General features: G+C 35.3%; 1 protein-coding gene across 7 annotated transcripts in view; it reads right to left on the reverse strand.

Annotated features, from left to right (window-relative positions):
* Window positions 1–22,744, reverse strand: part of SOX6 (SRY-box transcription factor 6) — a 306,844-nt gene that overhangs the window by 157,669 nt on the left and 126,431 nt on the right. For 5 of the 7 annotated variants that reach the window (XM_084254044.1, XM_084254043.1, XM_084254041.1 and 2 more), the window contains exons 4-5: window positions 15,839–16,011; window positions 13,027–13,101 (exon numbers count right to left, since the gene is read on the reverse strand). In XM_084254044.1, the coding sequence (XP_084110170.1) occupies window positions 13,027–13,101; window positions 15,839–16,011 (248 nt within the window). The remainder of the gene's footprint in view (window positions 1–13,026; window positions 13,102–15,838; window positions 16,012–22,744) is intronic. The other 2 variants (XM_084254042.1, XM_084254038.1) reach the window with 1 other exon arrangement.

A 22,744-nucleotide genomic window follows, 5' to 3' on the forward strand; every position in this document is an offset into this window, starting at 1 on the left:
AATGCCCCATAGCCATCATTTCATGTGGCAGGCATTAACAAGCCATCACAATACCCCACAAAGGAAACATACATGAATTTGACCTCATAATTCAAAACCTTTCGATGGTTTAAGATGCAAACATCCCCCCTAAATGGACATGGCTGTGGTCAAATCTGACATTTGCCTGCCAGCTTTGGAGGCAAGACAACTTACTGCTCTCCATTTTCTTTCTTTCTTTTTTTTCTCTTCTCCATTTTCTAAGGACCAGAGTTAATTCCCAATACCTACAATTACAGGAGGTTGAGTCACAAGGAATTTCAGCAATAATCTTGAACATGATCTTTGTTATAAATATATTGAAAATGAGACTCAGTACAGTATAATCTGCCAGAGGTCATGCAGGTATGAGCAGAACAAAGACTGATGCACAGACATCTTGAGGCCAAGTCTAGGTTTCTTTTTGCCACTACACCCCTTTATATTTTGTCTCCCAGTTTGGACACCATACTTCCCATAGAAGGGAGAAGAACAAGTTTTGCCAAGAGCAGATCAGTAATTACTTCCACGTACTCTTTTTTCCCAGGGCTTGAACCTAAGGTCTCCCTGAGCCGAAGCGAACATACAGATCTGTGGAATTAATTCTGTGTCCTAGGCAAGTTTGAGAAGGGTAGTAAGTTAGATATCAGAAAAACAGTCTAAAAGCACTGAAGAGATTTTTCCCTCCAGTTATCTTGAGACCTGGTTGTTTTTGATTAACTGGAAGCTTTATGTAAGCAATTAGAAATCACACATGACAGTCAAGTTGTTAGATTTGAAGATGTACGGTGATTACAATCTACTCCAGAGTGCTCAAAAGATAAAAGGATAGATAGATGCTTGATTCTTTTTGTTGCCTGAATTTTTAAGTAAACATAATAATGATAATAATATGTTAATTATAAAAGCAATGCATTTCCTTCCGGTCTTTTTTAATGCCTATTTTTTATGTAGCTGAGGTTATACTATTTCTATATTATTGTGCTTTGAGTTTTAGTCTCACCTAATGTTATAATACTAGCATTATCCTAAATCATTAAACATTTTTTCATAAATATCATTTTTAAAGTCTATAACAGTGTATCAAATGAATATACCATAATAAATTTAATGACTTTTTAAAACATTCTTTTGAGTTACATTTCATTTTTAAATAATTTTCTTTTATAAATTTTTTTAATGAAAATAAAACAAGAAAAAATAGTTCAACTGTAATTCTACTCTATAGATACTTGCCTTAAACATTGTACTCTGAACTACCTGAGGTACACACACAGCAAATCCCAAATCAGGGTATCTCTAGTCAGCATTTTTTTCTTAAGAAGGAAAAATACAGGGCCTCCCTGGTGGTGCAAGGGGTTAAGATGCAACCTATGAAGCAATCCACAGCCACTGCAGCACAAGTTCGATCCCCAGCCGGCCAGGGAGCAACCCACATTGCACAGCAGACCTCTCCTGACTCGCCCTCTGCTCCCCTCAGCAGTGTATTTCAGTCAGTCTGCCTGTTCTGTTCCTACTCTGTCTCTGGTGAATCCTCTCACCCCCTGCATCACTGGCCTGTACCCCACCCAGCTCTTATATGCATAAATAATCTTTAAAAAAAAAAAAAGAAGGAAAAATATAGTATTGATATGGAGGCCAAGGTCCAGAACACAGATCTCAGGCTACCTCTTCTGCTGATCTGAATTTGCCTCCCACAAGGGATCCAAGGTATTCCAAGGTTATACTTCCAGGCTCAAGCAGACTCCTCCATGAAAGGGCCCAGCAGAGACCAGTATATTTGCAATCCACAATAGAATGAAAGCAAACACTCTAAATAGAAATATAGCTGTTATATGGATGCCAACTAAGACCAACTTCACTTTTCTTTGTTCTTGCATTACAGATACTCCAATCACAAGCTGGACTCCTCCAATGATAGAGTGTATGTATCATTGTGGGTCTGACCTGGTCTACCTAATCTTTCAAGACTAACCTCTGACTAGAACCTAATAATGACTGCTAGCTTCCTTTTACCACCTCTCCTGGCTTTTCCATGGACAAAGAATATCAGGTCATGTAATGGTATACCCACTCCATCTAGCCTTCAACTATAAATGTAGAAACCTGAGTCTGCCCAAAGTATTACTCAGAGTAGGAAAGACAGAAAATCTTTGGAACTAGTTCTTCCATTTGTCAAACTTCCATTACTCGTCACTAAGAAAGGTGATAGCTGTCAATCCACATGCACTTTCCTCCTCTCTGTCACTGCTATCAAGTGCATGCTTCTACCACTTGATGTTACTTCTTCAAAACCCAGGGCTCCAACTACTGACCTGATTATCTCGGAGCTATTGTGACATTTATGGTTCTCAGAGAAATGCAAGTCAGGAGGAAGGAGGGGCTGACAGAAGAAAAAAAGGTCCTTTAGGACAAACAAATACCTGAACACAGCTGGAGATCTTCTCCTTGAAGTTTCAGGTCTGTGACTGCCTCCTCAGGCACCATTCAATTATGAGAACCCTAAAGTGCCCTGTATTTAGGTAATTCTCTATACATTAACAAATGACTTCTGCCACATTCAGCTTCAAAAACTGTAAAGCAGGACTTAGCGCTTTTATCAAATGACAATACCTAAGGAATGTTGTGTTGTTTTATTTTTCAATCTAGATAACTCATTCCTGACATCATCACAATTTTTGAAAGGGGACAGATGTTATTAGACAATGTATTGAAACTAAAATCATTTATTTTTTTTATCCTTTCCCTATGTATAATACAACAAAAGAATGTGTAAGGAAGAAAGAACACTTGTGCTGCTGGGGAATTTATGATGCTCTTACAGTACAAATAAGCTTGGCTTTGTAGAGTTATTTAAAATAGTTGCTTCCATCTTATCAATGTGTTAAAGCAGCAGCAAAGTCAGTCTAGCTAAGAGTCCTTTCCATCTGTACTAATCTCGCTGCTGTAGAAAATTCATCCATAGACTGAAGAGAAAAATCTTCCACCAAAGTGTAAATTTAACAAAAGTCTTGACTATGACCTAACTGAAAATAACATTTACCCTTTATTCTGATCTGTGAATTCCTTAACTTTCATTGTTTAATGTTACAATTTTAACAGTTTGCTAATGGATTGGGTGGTGGATAAAATGAATTTGGTGTCTCACAGTGAGACATTACACCTTTTGCATCATTCATTTTCTTCTATTCTGAACAAGTAAAAATATTGGACTCTAACATTAATAACTTTGAGTGGGAATTACCTTATGTGAATTAAAAAATGGTTATGTCAGTAGATCTCTTCAGAATTTGAAGGATATTTTCCTGTGCTATATCAAGTGTCACACAGTATATCAATTTTTATTTCCCATCTCTCAAGTCTGGTATGCATACTGTTTAACTTCTTAAATTCTAAGTGTAGGCATAATTCACAAAAGCTGGGCAAATGCTTGACTTATGGGAGATGGCACACATAAGATTTATATGAACAACTTTATTTTAAACAAGAAGGACTTTTGCATTTTGTGGTGCTACATCACATAACTTCATCTGTGTTTTTTAAAAAAAGCTATAAATTGGAAAGGTTCATTTACTATCACTCTAACTTCACAAGGACTATTGATCTAATAGAAAAGCCCATTCCAGTGTGAAAGGTAAGAATTTGACCCTATTTTCAAAAATAAAATGCCATACTCCTTTTTAGGCAATGTCTAGGCAGATCTAATTCTCAACCAACCATTTCTGAGTGCCTGATAAAGCTTAGTCTCCTTTTACCTACCATTGAAATAGCTCTAATGTGGCAGGGAGAAAACTGTTGCTTTTTCTTTTCCACTAGATTATCATGGTGATAATAATTGATTATAGTGCATCCACAGTGATCATGCCATATTCACATAAATAATTTTTGGTTCTAACCTTGCATGTGTATATAGATACAAACAGGCTTATACACACAGATCCAAAATATGTACATGTGTGTTTCTCTGTTAGGGATACTGAAATTATTCCTATACCTAGTATACAAGAACAACAGCAATGACAATAGAGTGATAGTGGTAGACAGAATGCACTGAGCTCTTACTAGGAATTTTGTATGATTATACCTAAAATCCCACAACACATAAGGTATTACCATTATCCATCTCTTAAGAATTAGGAAATGCAGGCTCAGAGACAATAAGTAACATGTCTCACAGCTAGTAAGTAGCAAAACAGATTACAGAGCTAATAAGTTGTAGAACCAGAATTCAAGTCCTGGTTTATTTGGTTCTAGTACCCCATGCTGGTCTACAAAATGTTCAAATTATGTATACTCTGAAACAGCACATCTTATTCTTTATACCTTCTAAATACATGTACAAATTTGTCTTAAAAGTGGATTCAGATATATTTCTCAGATATGTCAAGATAAATATTTCACAGAAATTAAAAAAAAACACATTTAAAAAAATGACAGGTTGATATTCTAGGTCAAAATTCATTTTGATCAGGTAGTAGGAATCAAATGATATCTGAGAACTTTCTTTATGAAAGGTGTCATGTTATTATATAAGAAAGAATATGCTTAATTTTATTTTAAATATTTCTCCCAAAGACACAAATCTTCTGACAGCAACACATCCCTCTCTTTCCAGTACACCCATACATAAATAAAAAATCAAGTTATTAGAAAACTAAATTTATTAAAATTATTTAAACCATGATCCACTATAAGCTTTCTAGCTCTTAAGTAAAATAGCTATGACTAAATCCAAAAGTATACTTCAACTGCTTAAGAAGTTATGCCCCAATGAGAGAGAGACAGAGAGAAAAAGAAGTAGATGGTCCAAAGAACTTAGAGTTGACATTTAACCATTTAATCTGCAACACACTGTATAGAGCAGTATTCCTCAATCTGGATTATCCTCAAGAATCTTTGAGTGAGCTTTTAACAGTTCCCATCTGGAACTTTACCCAAGACCAGTTAAATCAGAATGTCTGGGATGAAACCCAGGTATCAGTATTTTCTTAGGCTTCTAAATGATTATGAAATACAGCCAAGATTGAGAACCACTGGCAACAAATGCTCTCACTCACTGATCACTTCTTGTCAACTGGAGATAGTAGCTATAAAAAAGGGTATCACCATTAAAGATCATTGATCCTTAACATAGAGACATATCAGTTCAAAATCCCTGAAAGTAATAAAATTAAGTTTAAATATAAGTATCAAAGGAGTCACACAGTCATGAATATACTTCATACTTACTACAAAAAAAATTACAGTTATGCTCTTTTTATCTCTCTCTATGTGGGTATACTCCCACAGTCACAGGAGGATACATATTGACTCTGGGATAGAAATTGATTCTAATGCCAATTTTTTTCCCATTTACATATAAAGAGAATGTAATAAGATTTTAGATGTTAGGTACTATTGTCCACATTTTACACACTAGGAGACTAAAGATTTACTCAAGTCATGAAAAGGACAAATTAGGACACAACCTGGAATGTTGGAAAACAATACTAGACTATGAAAGACTATACAGAGTTCCACTCTGGTTCTGACAATATTTAACATTTTAAGCTTAGACAGGTTTGTGATCTGTGCGCTTGATTTCCTGGTGTAAAGTAAAGCATTTGGACAAGAGTAAGAGTTGCAGAGATTCCAAAGAAAAATGTGGAGACAAGTTACATATATTTGGAAGCATTTTTATGCTACCAAGTGAAACTACCAGAAAACAGTGAAATAAAGAAGATATCATCTATTATCACCTTTACTTCATAGAAAAAGGCATTATTATTCCAAAGAAACTAGAACAAAACATAAACTCAGAGTTATTTTTAAGTACAGTTTAATGATAAACCACTATGGTGCTGTTGAATAGGAATAGCTACAAACTGTGCCCCAACTACTGAATGAGAACTGTGAGGACCTCTAGGTGATGTTTTCAGGTTTAACATTCTCTGTAGGGCAACCTTGCCCCTCCCTGGCCTGGTTCCACAGGCCTGAGAGTCCCACTTTATTTCCCTCCCCCTTCTCCTCAGTAAACTTTTTCTTTCTCTGAAAAAAATAAATAACATTCTGTGTACATGGAGGTAGGGTGGTCTATTTGAAACCATTGAGTTTAGTGATCTTTTAAGAATTTCCCAAAATTTTATCATTAAAGAACTACCTTCATAATTTTTGCCATACCCAAGAATCCACATATTACATGCTTAAGGTTCTCATTTAAATTCTTTTTTTTCTTTAAGTAAAGGCAATTTCTTATTTCTTCCGCAAATCAAAAACTAAAATCATTTATAAACAAAAGATAACCATACAAATAAAATTTTTGTTTTGTATGTTATAAATTCTAGCTAAAGACTACTGCCTCCAAAGGAATCAGAGGGATCAAGGAAATCAGAAAAGAGATGCCTTTTTTCTGGGGGGGTTAATTTGATGTTGTGTAATGTAGCATGCTGACACCATCTGGATCATTTTCCCACTCTGTTCCATGTATTCCTCCATCTGAAGAAGTAAGACAGTCTCCCACTTTCATCAATGCCAGAAAGAAGCTGAGATTTCAGTTTCCCTAAGTTTTTAGTATCACTAGTTAGACAGAGATGGGGAGTGGAGTCTGAGAGATAAGCAAAAATAGATAAGGTAGAGAAGGGAGGGTAAGCTAGAGGGATTTTGAGAAAACTGAAGGCTAGTGCCTGAAAAGCATTAAGATTCACCATGAGTTTATGGCCTATTAAGTATGTTCTTTGCTATATGATCACATGTAAAACACAGGTAGCAAACTGATGATAAATCCATTGCATAGCTCATGGGATCTGGTCGGGTATCACATCTTTTAGATCCACTCCAATTAAACAGTCTAGTGTGATTAATACAATTTCTAATTCACAATAAGAATTTATAGTTTCAGTTATTAAAATCCTTGTTGTTCAGCTTTACCTATTCTTTATAATTCAGAAACTTCATATTAAAATGTTTGAAGCAGGCTATAGAGCATCTATCATCACTTAAAATGTTAATTAGGTTACATAAAAGAAATAATTAGATTTGCATTTTTATCTTGGTTTTAAACTTCCAAAGAAGATCACAACAACCTGCCTTTGGGCAATTAAAAACAGCATACAGCAGGGAAACTGAGAGAGGAGAGTCATCTGCTTTTCCTGACCAATTCATGATGGAAGATAGAATTACAAAATATTTTAAGGGTTTGCTGAAGCTGGGAGCTAATCCTAGAGTTCTATGCTTTGTTTATAATCCTCATTTTACTGCAAGAATATCAGATAAATGTACAGTGCCAACAGAAGTATCAAATTACTTTCAATGGGTTCTTTTGGCCCTGTACAGCAGTTGTTGGAAGGAGATCTGTTTCCTGATCAATAACACACACACACAAAGAACTATTCACTAGAGTCAAAACCGGGGCACTGAAATTCTTTTTGTTTATCAATGCTAAATACAATTAACAAAGAGATATGTCCAATATAAGACAGAGGAACTTAGTGGAAGACTTCTTTCTTTCCTCAGTCTTTTTGTTGGCTGCTCTAGCCATTTCCAAAAGACAATAAATGGAAGGTCCAACTCTTAAAATTAGAGGTCAATTAGATACTTAATGATGAAGCATATCTTCAAATATATATCTATTATTATTATCCTAGCAAAAAATTAATTAACCAGGTCATGCAGGCCAGGAAGGCTAATGTATAAAGTAATTATTTCTGATTTTTAGACAACTACTTCACATAAAAAGGTAGTCCTTATTCTGCTCAGCAGATACCTGAAATGCCTGTAGTTAATCATACTGAAGGAAACAAAAAGCAAGGCTTATCTTTTTAAAAGGTGAGATTCTGCTTAATGTTTCAAAACAGTCATCTCCTTGCTTATAGTGGTAACACTGTCTTCTGGTTTCCAGACAGCAAAAGAGAACACACATTTAATGACACTCAGGAATATAGCGCACAAATAACATACAGGGATACATTATAATCAGAAGAGAGAAATCGCTGAAAAATATTCATTTACTCTTAAGAAGAGAGTGAAGCTTCAATGAAGAGACAAACACTGGTTTTGGTAAAGTAAATAAATAGCATGTGTTACAGCATTTAAAAGACAAAGTTTTTGAATAAGAAAGCATATCTGCAATGCAGCACCAATGGCATTTAGCTTAGGCCTTTCACAGATTGAATCTGTACATCTAATATATATATTAAATGATAAAGGGTAACGAACACTGCATATTAATCATAAAGTTTTACAATTGTGAAGATGATCAAAAAGCTAAGAATTTCAAGTTTCATAATTATACACAAGAAGGTATATCTAAATTAATTGAGTAAATCATTTGCCCTGGCCCAGGAAGCTAAACGCCAAAAAAATCCCAACCAGTCAGTCTGGTTTTCTTTTTTGTTTGTTTTTTATGCTAAAAAGCTTAGATTCTCTTCTATTTTTAAGAAATTGTTGTCCGGACAGTGATGTGAGGTGAGGACACTGCCATATAGCACCCAGTATAAGTTGATTGAATAATTCTAAAATTGGAGTCTTAAGAGATATGAATAACTGGATAGCACCAGTCATGCCTGGAAAAGTACATTTATCATGAAAATATTTTAATGAGCTGAATTATCTTGCTGAGATTAAGTCTAGCAACAAAATGCCAATGTTAAAAGTATTCCTGTTGACTTGCTATCAAAACAAAGGGAGGTATGTTGTATCCATGAAGAATGTCTTTTCTAAAACTAGCAACAACAAATGTTGGCAAGGTTGTGGAGAAAAAGGAACTCTCCTGCACTGTTGGTGGGAGTGCAAACTGGTCCAACCACTACGGAGAGCTGTGTGGAGATCTCTGGACCTACTAAACATAGGGCTTCCATATGATCCAGCAATTCCACTCCTAGGTATTTACCCAAAGGACACAGAAACATCAATTCCAAAGAGCACCTGCACCCCTATGTTTATAGCAGCACTGTTTACAATAGCTAAGCTTTGGAAACAACCCAAATGCCCAAAAATGGATGACTGGATCAAGAAGATGTGGTACATATACACCATGGAATATTACTCAGCATTCAAAAAAGATAAACACACGCAATGTGCAGCAACATGGATGGAGCTGGAAGGGATCATGCTCAGTGAAATAAGCCAGAAAGAAAAAGAAAAATACCGGATGGTCTCACTCATAGCAAGAATCTAGAAAACTTAAATAAGGGACCAGGAAAAAGAAAAACTATAAGAAAGAAAATATCAAAATCAACAAACTATGAACCAGAGACACTCTGGGGGGTGGGGGGGTGGGGAAAGGAGTGCTTGGGGTCAAAATAAGCGGGTTGTAATTGTAAGGGGAATATAAAAATAAAATTTAAATAATAAAAAAAATTTAAAAAGAGAATGTTTTTTCTAGACTCAAAAACTATAATACAGACAAATATTAGGTGAATAAATACATGAGTGGATCAAGAAAATCAGGATTTATAACAAATTTTTTATTTTGCTTAAAGTAGATTTATATTTAATAGTTGATCAAAATACTTCAAACATGTTTTGATACGTCTGATGCATTAAAAGTGAATTTTGCTTACCAATTAACATAATTTACAAATAAAATACTTCAAAAGATCAACTGAGACACTGTCAAGTGGGGGTGGGAGAAAGAGGATGAAATTGCTGAAGCAGATGTCTGTCCTTTGTAATAATTATAGCATAAGAATCAATATTCCCAACTGCAAAGACCCATACTCTGTGATTTATTAATTTTGTTTTCCACAGAATTGGTAAGAAATGTGCTATTTCAGTCCTGGAACTATCAAAAATATCTAACTTTTTTATGGGCTCCATATTGGGGGAATTACTTTATATATCGCAAATTAGAAGAATCACCATTCTCCCCAAAGCACAGAGGGATTTGAATTCTCTGAACAAATAGCTGCCTACAAGATCTGTTAATATTAAAGTATTTTAATAATCATTTAAAGTTATTATCTCATTTTTTAACTGACAAAAAATCGACTGGAAATATAAAAACAGCTTGCAAAATCATTCCATTTTACTTTTTCAATACAACATATTTTTAAAACTATCTCTTTAAAAGTTTAGTTAGGTTTTAGGAATACAAAATCATCTAAAAATATATTTAAGGAAGAACAACATAAATGATATATTAACTGCATGTAAAAATTATGATAGATTACAAATAAGCATGGAGATTCTACAATACTATTTTGGTCATGCCTTTTCCTATCTCTAATGAAAATTCTACTTTTCAATCTGTGCAAGCCATTCAGGTTTCATTAGCTTCCACTATAATAGGCCCAGATTTGTTTGTGTGTGGTTATTGCAAGAATGTGGATGCTTTCCTTTCTTTCTATTACAGCTTGAAATTATAAAACAAAGGCACTAACTCAAAAGTAAGCATTCTGAACTAGAAGTAAAGTACTGTCTTGAATATAACCCCCTGATAAGTGTCTTCATGGCTTCATTTTGCTGACCATGTTAGCTAGTAGGTTCTATATTAAAAAAAGAAAAAAATTCAAAATTTAAAATGAAGAAAAAAGGTCAAATTTTCTCAAATTGTGTATTCACTTGCTTTCTGAACAGATGTTACATTTTGTATTCATCGTTCTATTTGACACTTTATTCTATTTTGTTTTCAAAAGGAGGCATGAATCTTAATGACAAAAATCTTTGTGAAGCACATCTGAAATTTTATATTTTGCTCAAAACTATATTAAAATTAGGCCAACAATAATCACTGTGTATGGCTTGTCAAAAGCCATGTGTATGGCTTGTCAAAAGCCATATTTGAAAAGAGTTAAATCATTCCCCTACCAAAACAAAACTAAAAGTGTGAGTATCAAATAACTGCTATGTAAGTGCCAAAGATAAATGTTTTGTGTAAGGAGTAAGTGTATTTCAGTATTTGAAAAATTCTTTGAATGGTCTCATACTGATAAGATAAATGCTGACAAGATATGTAATAATGCAGTAGCTCAGGACAGAATGAACTGTAAATACAGGTTATTGCTTCCTTTTATTTTTTGAAATATAAATTCTTATTACAAAGAATCCCATATTTCTAAAATGAATGAAAGTCTAACTCTTTGAGTTTCACTATGACCTTTTATAATTTATGCTGCTGAGATCAAGTGCTGATTAACTTCCATTTAAAAAAAATCTAAACAATGAGAAATATAATTTCTAAAGAAATTAAACTCGTATTAGAAAACTTGTAAGACAATCTCCTTATCGTCTCAAAATGAATATAATATTTTAACATCAAGTTCTATAGCTTCCTGAAAAAGACATCAATTTCTTGTAGTCAAGTTATGACTATAAAATTATATGTAGTCAATAACTACTAGTAATATTTCATAACAATACTCTGAACTAAATTGGTTGCTGTTCATCTTAAATCCACAGAACCACAGACAAACATCAATTAAGACAGTCAGTTAGTACAAATAACATTGGGCAACTAAGTGAAATATATTCAATATAAATATAGTAGTGAGTAATAAAGTAGTAAAAACATTTAAAAGTAACTGATATGAAAATGCCTTAAGGAACGTCTTCATTCCTGATTTACAAGTAAGAGAAACAGACAGAACCACAGGATTAAGTTATTTAACAACTAGAGTTTTCAGAGAAGGATCTAGAGAAAAAAATGTAGGAAGTCACAGGCTAAAAATCATGACTTTAGCAGGAGACACACTGAAAATTCTAAAGGCAGAGCAAAGGAACACATGGACAATTACATGAGGATTTCAACATGAGTCATGAAAGAGATAAGAGGATGAGAAATTATTCCAAGATTTAACTATAAAGGCTGAGTGTCAAAAATGCCAGAGATGTTCCAACTCTTCTAATTTGAACTCTTTATTCTGAAATATATAGACTTGAGTATGGACTATAGAATCAGAACTGAAAAACCAAAAGAAAACAAAACAATTATCACTGCTTAAAACCTCCTAGTAAAGGTAGCTGGACAAAATATTAAGTACAGATACTTCTTCAAGAGGTACCAAATTGATGTTTTAAATGCACTGACTACTACTGGAACACTCAGAATAATTACCAAATGAAGCAAGGATCTAAGTTAAAAATCACTGGTTTTCATCAATGAGGTAGACAATTAGAGTATGTTACAACTTTGTGGGTGAATTTTTAAAATTCAGATTGAACTGCCTCAACTACAGCAAATCACAGATGCCAGAAGTTAAAAAAATAAAGCAACCAAGAGAAACCAGAGTCTATTGTGGGGGAACATATAACTCTGGAATCTTATTCCTCTGGCTTCTGAAAAGTCACACATATATGTTCCTGTTCAAAAACAGGGACTACTTAAAAACTGAAGACCACTTCCCTTACTCATCTCAAGTTGTTAGTTAAATAAACCATTAAGCATCTAGATGGAATAACAGAAAGGATTCCTTTCTAGGCCATTGTAATTATGATCTATACCCCTGCCACAATAAAAAGGGGTATTTCTAAACTGTGGTACAATTATTGAGGAATAAGTTTTCTTCCTTTCTATACTACACGCTTCTTGAAGACAGACAGTTATTCATTAATCTTTATATTTCCTGAGCACCCAGTAGAAATGCAGTAAAAATTTGTTAAAGGACAAAGTAATTGTATCAGCCTTTTACCAAGTCATAATATTCTTCTCATAGCTGGCCCAATCGGCTTGTCCCACAAAGTAAATAAAAAGAGGCTTCTCCTCATGTACTATTAGATGGTAAAATACAAAACAGACAGTGGCTTTTGACAATAAAAATAGCCATATGTGTGCTACCTTGGAAACCATTAAGTTTCCACTAGGTTATGTCAGACAAATGACAGGAGGAAATAATAGATAAGGTTTATTCTGCTTACGTATCACATCAGAAAAGAAATCTATTTCTTATATCCACTTACACAATTGTGTGTAACATCCTTGAATAACAACCCTATTGGTGCTGTTTATAAGAGAGGGGTACATTTGCAGCATTTTAAATTCCATTTTCAAGGAGGAAAGTATTTACGTATAATCAGACGAGAGTAATAAAATACACTGACCTGGATCTGTTGCTGCAGGAGATTAATTTTGTGCTGCTGTTGCAGAAGTTGCTGCTGTTGTCTTGCAATCTATCAGAAATAAAGTTTCATTAAGTTAAAATGAAATGCTTACACCTTTGTGATTATCTCAGGTATCTCTCTTGGCATTACAAGAATACTTTATTACACTTCTATGTAAGAGTCCCATAAAATGAGAGAGGCAGAATGCGAGAAAAGGAAAAAGCTTAAATAGGTGCCATCTCTCCACTTACCCCCCAAAACTTTATAAGTTAAAGCTCTCTATATTGTTACATTTGTGAGCAATTCATCTACACCTGTATTGGTCATTTTTGAATGAATGAAAATTTCAAAATTAATCCTTGAAGACTAAAAACAGAATAACAGGCTACATTTTTTTCAAAAACTTAAATTGGATATGAAAAGTAAAATCTGTAAGCAAAGACTTTGGTGAAACATTTTTTTGATGTAAATATTTTCAGAACTGACAACACAAATATTGTCAAAGAAATGCCAAAGAAAAAAACAACCCACACAGCAAATGTAAAAAAAATCTTTAGCTTTTTTGTTGCTGTCATACATCATGTACAAAGCATTTTTTAAAACAAACAAAATTGAATAGTTATCCATTTAGCCTTTTGAGAGTAATGTATTAATTTACAGGATCTACATGCAAGTTTTATATTCCTTTGCTTCATTCAACAATCAATTCAACATCTTCACATGCTGTCTAGTCTATAAAAAAGAATATTAACCACTTCATGCAAGTGCTACTGAGGACTGAATCTGCCCCTCAGGGGAGCAAACAACTTCTCTAGAATAATGGTGTTTACTATAAAGCAAGAGTTAGGCATTGGGCTACTTATTGCCTGGAAAAATGTGCTGCTGGAGCTTGAAGCCCCGGGGGGATGCCCCTTAGTAAGAACACACTTTCCACAAACTTAGGAAGCCAGAGAGAAAAGTGTCCAGTGGGAAGGAGTTAGTTTAGTGGAACCCTATGGTCAAGAGTTAGGGTTTTTTCCCCCTCCCTATCTCTTCTATTTTCAAAAGCCAGTATTCTAGAATAGGGGATGTTGGAAGTGGAAATGAGAGTGCATCAGATGTATACTTCCTGAATCTTTGTGATGTGTTAGCTTGGAGCAGAGGAAAGCACTCACATCACATTTCATTCAGCAGAAGAGGACGAAATGGCAGTGATGACTAGCTCCTACTGAAAGTCATGATAAAGCTGCCCCTAACATAGGCTACTGCTTGAGAAATGAGACCACTCCTCCCCAAAGCTTTATAAGCAAAATGGAAAGAGTATTTAATCAGGTTGGAAAGATCCACCCTGCTTGTCACCATTCAAATCAGAAACGGACAGCTCACTCTGCAGCTCTAGGTATAGATGCTGGGTCCCCTGAATATTTATTTCCTCCTAGCAAACCAGTGAAATACCACTAGGCAGCCAATATTGATGGTCCCTCCTAAATGATAAAGTGCCACATAGAAATGCTTCCAAAACACCACAGTGCAATTACTATCATCTACTCTAGACGCATGGGTTTGACACTGTGAAGTATGGTACATAAGCACCATGTGGCTCAAATTCTGAATTTTATTTGCCAATCGGTTGAGCTACATGCTCGCTTCATTGAGCATGACAACCTAGTTTTAAGTGTCATTTAATTTTCATTTTGAAATATAATTACAAAGTGTTCACTGTAAGATATCACTCGTCTGCAAATGTGTCAAGATTAATTTGTGCTAGCTTATTCACAAGTGTCAATAGTTAATTACTGTGTCATCTCTGGATGGCTAAATGACATTCTAACTTCTGATTTTTTACAGTGTTCCTTTATGTTATTTTCCATTAGGGGCTGAGTCCATATTCCTACATGTGGGCAAATATTCAAGCATATAAAATACCAGACGTCACAACTCATTAAAATCAACAGAGCATATATTGCTCTATATACCCCTATAAAATACATTTAACTGAAAAGATAATTCCAGTAATAATGTCAGATTCCTAAAAACTGCACATTAATTTGGCTCTGTCTGATCTAAAGCATCAGGGGCTACTCTATGGGAACATTGTTGCTAGATTAATGTACTCTTACGAGACAGGAAAAACATTTGGGAAAGTGATTTATTTTTTAAAAGTTATATATTTAAACTTTCCTGTTTTCCTTCTTCCTTGTCACTTCTAAATCAGTGAAGTCAAATTCTTATAGAAGTCTTGTGCTAATTTGTTTTCAATAATTTCTCTATGCTATAGAGTAACATAAAATTTCTCACCCAAACCAGGACAACTTTTGCAAATGGAAGGGGGGTATTATTACTCATTTTCCTAGAAAACAGGTATTAACTGGGGCAATTCTGGGGAAACTGATATATATGATTACCCTAGCTTTAAAGTGAAGATTAGGTCAGTGAGCTGAAAAGTCTTCAAAGTTTTCTAGATCAGGACCTCTTCTTCTGGATGAGAAGCAGAAGGCTCAGAGAAAAACTACTGACTCAGGGTTAAGGTATGTTGGGAATACATGTGATATCTATGTGAATAAGAATCCCTGAGTGACTAATCACTGTCCTAAAACAGTGTAATCACTTCAGTTATGCTCAGTTGCTATGATGCCTTCCTCTGTCTTCACACAAACCCTCAGCATTCTTGAAGACCCTAGATTTCCAGAGGATTCTTCCTTCTTCATTTCTTCTTCTTCTTTGTCTTTTAGGCATGCTTATGACAAATAAACCAATCAATGTGATTACTCTCTGAGCTTGGCACATTCCACATTTCCAGTTAGTCAGCTCCTTTTGCAGGGCTCACCTGTTCTTGCTGTTGGCGAGCAAGGTCCATTTGCTGCCGTTGTTTCTCAATTTGTGAGGCTGCCAGTTTTTTCTGTTCATCGTGCGCTGCCAAGAGCTGCTCCCGTAAACTGATCAGCTGGGTAATCATGGTGGAGAGCTGTCGTTCTTTTTCTGCCAGACTCTCAGGTGTACCTAAAAATGAAAGCAAGAAGATATCTCACAAGTTTGCGAAAAGTCTAAGTGAATTGGGGAAAGGTTAGGGTGGTGGGTAGATTCAGAAAAGGACCACCCTAAGACATTTAAAGATTTAGGACAATAAAGGTCACTGTGAGTCCAGGAACACCACAGTTGTTAGAGCGGTGGAATAAATGTTAGGCTTAGTCATTGCCCCGCCAAGAAAAAATATCGTCACTGATGAAATTCTCACTCACTCTTTCCTCCCACTCTTCGAAAAATCGACAACAAAAAGCAGAACAACCTACCTCGTTCTTTCCCTTTCACCACACTCCCCTTTCTATTCCAAGCCACAACTACCTGGTCAAGTTTGAAAATTTATGATATTTAATAACAAAGATTAGAACCTGTGATTGTATTAATATTCTAGAACCACTTCTACACTTAGTGACTAACATAGAATCTAAGAAAGAATAGGTGCTTAATAAATGTTATTTAAGGAATTTTCTGATCATTGCCCTAATCCAATTTTTCCATTGTACAAAGATCTGTCTCCAAAGTTCAGAAGTCAGGGGTCACTCTCTTGGCCATGGGACAAATTCTAAAGAGAAAATAAAGCTGCGCTGCCTCAGGTAAGAAAGGATTCAAGCTGTTATTTTTCCTATGAGGGGATCAAGCTGAAGTTCCAAGTTCATCCTTAAAGGCAACAACGTTGCTTAGAGGACTCCCTCACCCCTTTGTCATTTGTCATTCTTCAAAGGGAAAAAACACATTTGAGGTTGAAAAGGTTATGCATAAGGATGTGGTGTTTAATGAATATGATGTTGCTGAACACTTATGGTATGCACTAATGGTGCTGAACAGTCTTTTTATGGGTAAATTGCACAGCTCTCCTAAGTAAAGGGTACAGAATCCTTTTGTGAATCTAAATTAGAGCATTTTACTGCAGCATAAGATAAGAGTTTCAACCCACTGTATTTGAACTACACAGGTTTCATTATGAAGAAATGATCTATGATTTGAAAGCTTTTCAGAAAGATGCCACCAGCTGTCAAAGGGGACAAAGATTGCCAATTTTTGTGCATGTGGAAGAGGAGACGCCAATCTCGTAATGAACCCCCCCCACACACACACACACCACCAGCACCATTCCTGCTAAGAAAGCACTAGGACAACCTGAGAAACTAAAGCATATTTAAATTAAGAGTGGCCCTATTTTCTGCATGGCCCATGGAGAAAGAAAACCTTCAGAGATTATGTCCAGCACTTTCTAGTATGTGATTCCCATAAGGAAAAACTATTGTCAGGAGAAAGCTAGCACATTTAGGAATTCTTAATGTCAAATCAAATTCTGAAAGAATTAACTATCAGTACTCCCATATTCCTAAAGAATCAGTGAGCTAAAAGATGGCCTAAAATCAAAATTCAAAGAAAAACAAAGTAGTAAGATATTAACAAATGTATTCCACTGATGAGAACACTGTACTATATCAAGGATAGTGATCAACTGTTCTAACCATTGGAATCAATTATTTTCTTAATGAGTTATTTTTATTTCAGCAATAGTATTTTCAATTTGGTAAAAGGAAGAACTTCCTGATCCAAAAATATTAAAATATAAAAGCAGGTTTCCAGAGGGGATCATAAAATCTTTTCAAAGGCACGACAAGCTCAATGTGTATGTTAATATAGACAGGTATGAGAAAACACAAGTATGAAATTTAAGTAGTTACTCATTTTATGCATTATTAATGAAAAACTATTTCCCAAATGGAAACCAGGTATCAGATACTTTGTCAAGAATTAAGGATACCATGTCAAGAAAAAGCAGACACACTTCCCTCTTCTCATGCAATTTGCAGTCCAAAGAGGGGAGACACCATATTCAAACCATCACACAAATAAATGTAAATTATAATTATATAGGATTTAGGGGAAGTTTAGCCATGTTTGGGAGGCCAAGTTTAGGGAACATGTGCCAGAAAAAGTAACGGATTAGCAGGAAGATAAATATGAGTTAACTAGGCAAAAGAGTTAGAGGATGGTCAAGCAGTTTTTGAGGAGGAAAAAACTTCCTCAAAGACCTGGTAAAGGTGGGAGTAGGAGTGCTTCAGTGTTTTCCAGAAGCTAAAAGAAGGTACTAAAACTTAAGCAAGGAAAATTAATGGCAGCAAAATACCAGAGGAGGCCAGAGAGGCAGAAAAAGGTCACAACATTTAGTTCCTTACAGACCATGCTTGATGAACTTCATATTTAGTCTAAGAATATTTCAAAAAGACTAAAGCATTTTCATCAACTGATGATGTTGTCGTTCTGGCTGCAGTATGGAAAATAGTTTGGAAAGTTATAAGGTTAAATAAAGAGAATGTGTGCACTTTTTACTACATGTATTTTGTGCAATATGATCGCTATGTAATTTTCTTGTTATACCTATCTATATATGGTGAGTTAAGAGAAAGTTTATTGGGTACTAGGGAAGTTACTACTGTATCATAATGCTTTGGTAAAAAGAAGAGCAATCAAGAAATTTTGGGCAAAGACTCCTACAAGAATTGGATCTAAAATTTAGATTCATGAGCCTCCCTGGTGGCACAAGGGGTTAAGCACCATACTGTGAAGCAGTCTGCAGCCTCTGCAGCACGAGTTCGATCCCCGGCTGGCCAGGGAGCAACCCACATGGCGAAGTAGACCTCTCCTATCTTGCCAGCTGCTCCCATCAGCAGTGTGTTTCAGTCAGTCTGCCTGTTCTGTTCCCCACTCTGTCTCTGGTGAATCCTCTCACCCCCCCACCCCAACTCTGGCCTGTGTCCCAGTTCTTATATGCATAAACAAATAAATCTTTTAAAAAGAAAAAGAAAGAAAATTGACTCAAAAATAATCATAAATTAAAAAAATAAAATAAAATTTAGATTCACTAGTAAAGACTAGAAAATTTTTTCTCAGGTTAAACAATGTCTTTTTGGCTATCTTCAATATGTAAAATCCTTTAAATAGGAAACAGAGAAGCTTAGGATATAAATGACTCCTTAGCTTCTCTGTTCAAGATGAAGCCAAGAGGTCTACAAATGCATTTGTGACTACAATGCTAATAAACAAGGATAAGTATATCTGAATTACAGAATGACATTTAGCAGAATCTTTTTGAAAATCAGCATGACATTCAATTCGCTTAATTGTTAAACTTAATTGACATCTAAGTAAGTTTTTCACTGGACTGAGGAAGAAGACGAGTCAGAGATCAGTATTTTTAAACTGAGGATTTAGATACTCATAAGAAGGCTGCTACTATATTTCTCTTAAATTTGAGGAACACACATATATATATATGGAACAGATATGGGTGGGAAAACAAATTGGTTTGAATGAAATATAGCAGTATAACAAATTAAAAATTTCTCTTAATGAAAAATTTATATATGGATATAAATGCTTTATATATGCATATATAAGTATACATGGACTTATATGTACATACACAAACATATATAATTTCTATTAGAACCTTGAGGAATTAGTCTCTTGAATAGGAAACTACACATATATAACATACACATATTATATACACATATTTCTATTAGTAATGTGACATTAGTCTAGGAGGTCAAATTAAAGAAAATTCAACTAATATAGACCATACTCCAGTTTATGTTTTTGAAATGTTTAGTCATGTGTTCATGTATGGGGGGGGTTATTATCTGCACTATACTAGTGTATTTGCTCATACATAATGGTTTAAAACCAGATATTTAAAACTGATGGGATTGGATTTTTCTGTTTTAATTAACAGCAAATGCTTATGATGCTCTAATAAAAATAACACTAGCTCTGATCACATTGACCAACCAACATCTGAACACAAGTTACTCTTTTCTTTAAAAAGATTTATTTATGCATACAAGAGTGGGGGTACAGGCCAGAAATGTGGGGGGTAAGAGGATTTAAGAGAGACAGAGTGGGGAGCAGAACAGGCAGATTGACCGAAGTACACTGCTGAGGGGAGCAGCGGGCGAGTCAGGAGAGGTCTGCTGCGCCATGTTGGTTGTTCCCTGGCCGCCTGGCCAGGGATCGAACTTGTGCTTCTAGTGGCTACAGATAGCTTCATAGATTGCGACATAACCCTTTGCGCCACCAGGGAGGCCCTGAACATGAGTTATTTCACCTCAAACAATACCAGTTTAATTGAACATGAAATTTTGTATTGGCAAAGGAACTACAACTGCCAGAGTTGTTGAAATTTTATGGGACATAGTGGGGCAGCCTAAATAATGTCAGGCTATGTTAAAGAAGGCAAAATACCATACAGTTTGCTCTTTTGAGGTTACTTAACTCTCTATAGAAAATTCTGTCTTAAGTTATGCTTTGAGGATTGATCAAATCAACTTGGCGAAAAAGTAGATCAGATCCTCAGGATCTGTCCAGGCCAGCAGAGGTCATCAGTAGCTGCCAAACATACTCTGTTTCACATTCTTCAGGCTATCTTTAAATGATCCTCTAAAATGATTCTCTTGCCAGAAAATACTTTCTCCCACACAGAAACAAACCGCAAAAAAGGAACCAACAAAAACAGCTTCCGTACACGGCTTCGCTACATCGATGTGTCTGCTTTTATCCCATATCATACACAGTGTGTTCCTGACACTCTCCACTGTAAACTCCATTCTCCAACTCCAAACAGTGTAGCAGTTTTTGTTTTTTTTTTTCCATGGGGTCGTCTTTATCCCCAAATCACATCTGTCTTGAGTTTCTCTCAGATTAGTCAGGTGGATCAGTGCTCCCCAGGGCCTGCTCCAGCTGAAGTATTTTAATTTGACTAAACACCTGATTTATTTTATCTCTCCGATGAGAAAGGCAGTTTGTCTTAATAGAGCCTGTCAGCCCACAGCCCCATTCACAGCAATTTACAGGCAGCCAGGGACGCTGGAAGAGAAGAGTGCCGTGATTCTGTATTTTATCCTCCTCCAGAAAGCACCTAAAAGCAGCTATTCACTGCTACTGCATGTGGCATTTTAGAACTGAATTAGCTTTTTATTCAAGTAACTACACTTGTTGTGAATAGCTTATCTGTAAAATTGCTACATTCACTACTGATTTTATTAACCTTTGGCTCTATCACAAAATGGTCTTCAGTTAGGAAAGACCTTTAAAATTGACACATTTTTTTCTTAGGGGCCTTTATTCCAGTGACTTCAGATTTACTGAGTTTGATCCATTGAATTCTTTACCAGTTGTACTTAAAATTTTGAGTCTCAATAGGAAGTCAATAGTGCGTAAATAAGGAAACACTTTTCAAAATGTAAATACGGCAAGCAATTTCCCTCATCAAAAGTTTTCAAATACCATCTTTCACTATAGCAGTTTCAGAATCAGCCCTCTAGCCTTTTTTGGTCATAATTTGAAAAACTTAAAAACAATTAACAAAAATAGACTATTTTTTAAACTTTACGAATTATAACTACCTGTCCCTAGGCCCAAAGCCAACAGAGAAAATTAAAAATCTAGGTATCTAGGTAAAATAAGATATTAGAAGTCTCTTCTTAATATAAATGTTAAATAAATAAAATCAAGTTTAAGAGTCATCTAAAAGTCTTTTTTTACATCAGCTCATAAAAGTGACACTACAAACTGCTAGTTAGTGCTGCCACATGAAATACATATAATTACAATCAATGTTGCTAGAAATAAGACTGGGCATTGGGAAGTCACTAAATCGGGGCAAGGCAGGCACTTTACAGAGCTCTTCACCAAATAGGTATTTACTTCACCTCTTTTACAATATCCCCATATCTAGGCCGTTTACAATATAAAATTTTAAACAGGTAACTCTTTTACAGCTGTAGCCGAAAGTGGGTCACTGCTATGTGGCGATAACTAACTTTTTCTAATGAGAAAACCCAGAAACAAGCACTTCAGTGGAGAGAGAGAAAAAAAATTAAAGGGAGAAAGGGCAGGTGAGAGGGGAGAGGGGGCGGAAAAGAGGGTAGCTAATTTAAATTTTGTGAATTTGTCGCATGCTTTTATCTCTTCATTTTTATGAAAGGCATGGTGTTTAAACACAATATTCACCAAGCCAAATAAAATTAATAGCAATAAATGGCATTATCTAAAAATGTATCCTAGGGAATTTAAAAGAATAAAGAAATGTTATCTAGCATTGCTCTTTTAGTGAATCATATATTACTTTAATAAACATTAGAATTTAACAAAGAAAGGGCCAGAAGCCTGATTAACTAAAAGTGTATGTGCTGGGAATGACGGGGAGGGGTGGGGGTGACACTGGAATGGAGTTCTCTGGTGGAGGAGATACACTTTTCCACAACAGTACTGGAAAGATTGAAGCACTTAACAGTAACTCCAAGGCAGTATCAATCAAGGAACTCAGCCAACAATCCAGAAGGATTTTAAATTAAGTTGAAAAGCTCTTAAGAATCAATTCCCTAGTCAGTTCTAATTTTTTTTAATGGACATTGTCTGAGAAGAAAGCCAAAAATACAATGCTAGTCATAATAGAAAGCTGCATTTGATCTTTTCTGCCCATAGGTAACCTGGTTATACTGCTGCATCTTGCCATGCAGCCTCCTCATACATCAGATGGGCTGTGATGGCCCCACTTCACAAGCTTAGTCCATCACTTAACATTGGCCTTTTTTGATATAGCCTTCTTTTAAATGTCACAAAATAGGGCATCAAAAAGTCAACGAAAAGTAAATAGGGTAAGATGAAGAAATGAACAATCTATCAGAAGGTCCCCTGA

Source organism: Talpa europaea (assembly GCF_964194135.1).
Source record: "Talpa europaea genome assembly, chromosome: 1".
NCBI lineage: Eukaryota > Metazoa > Chordata > Mammalia > Eulipotyphla > Talpidae > Talpa > Talpa europaea.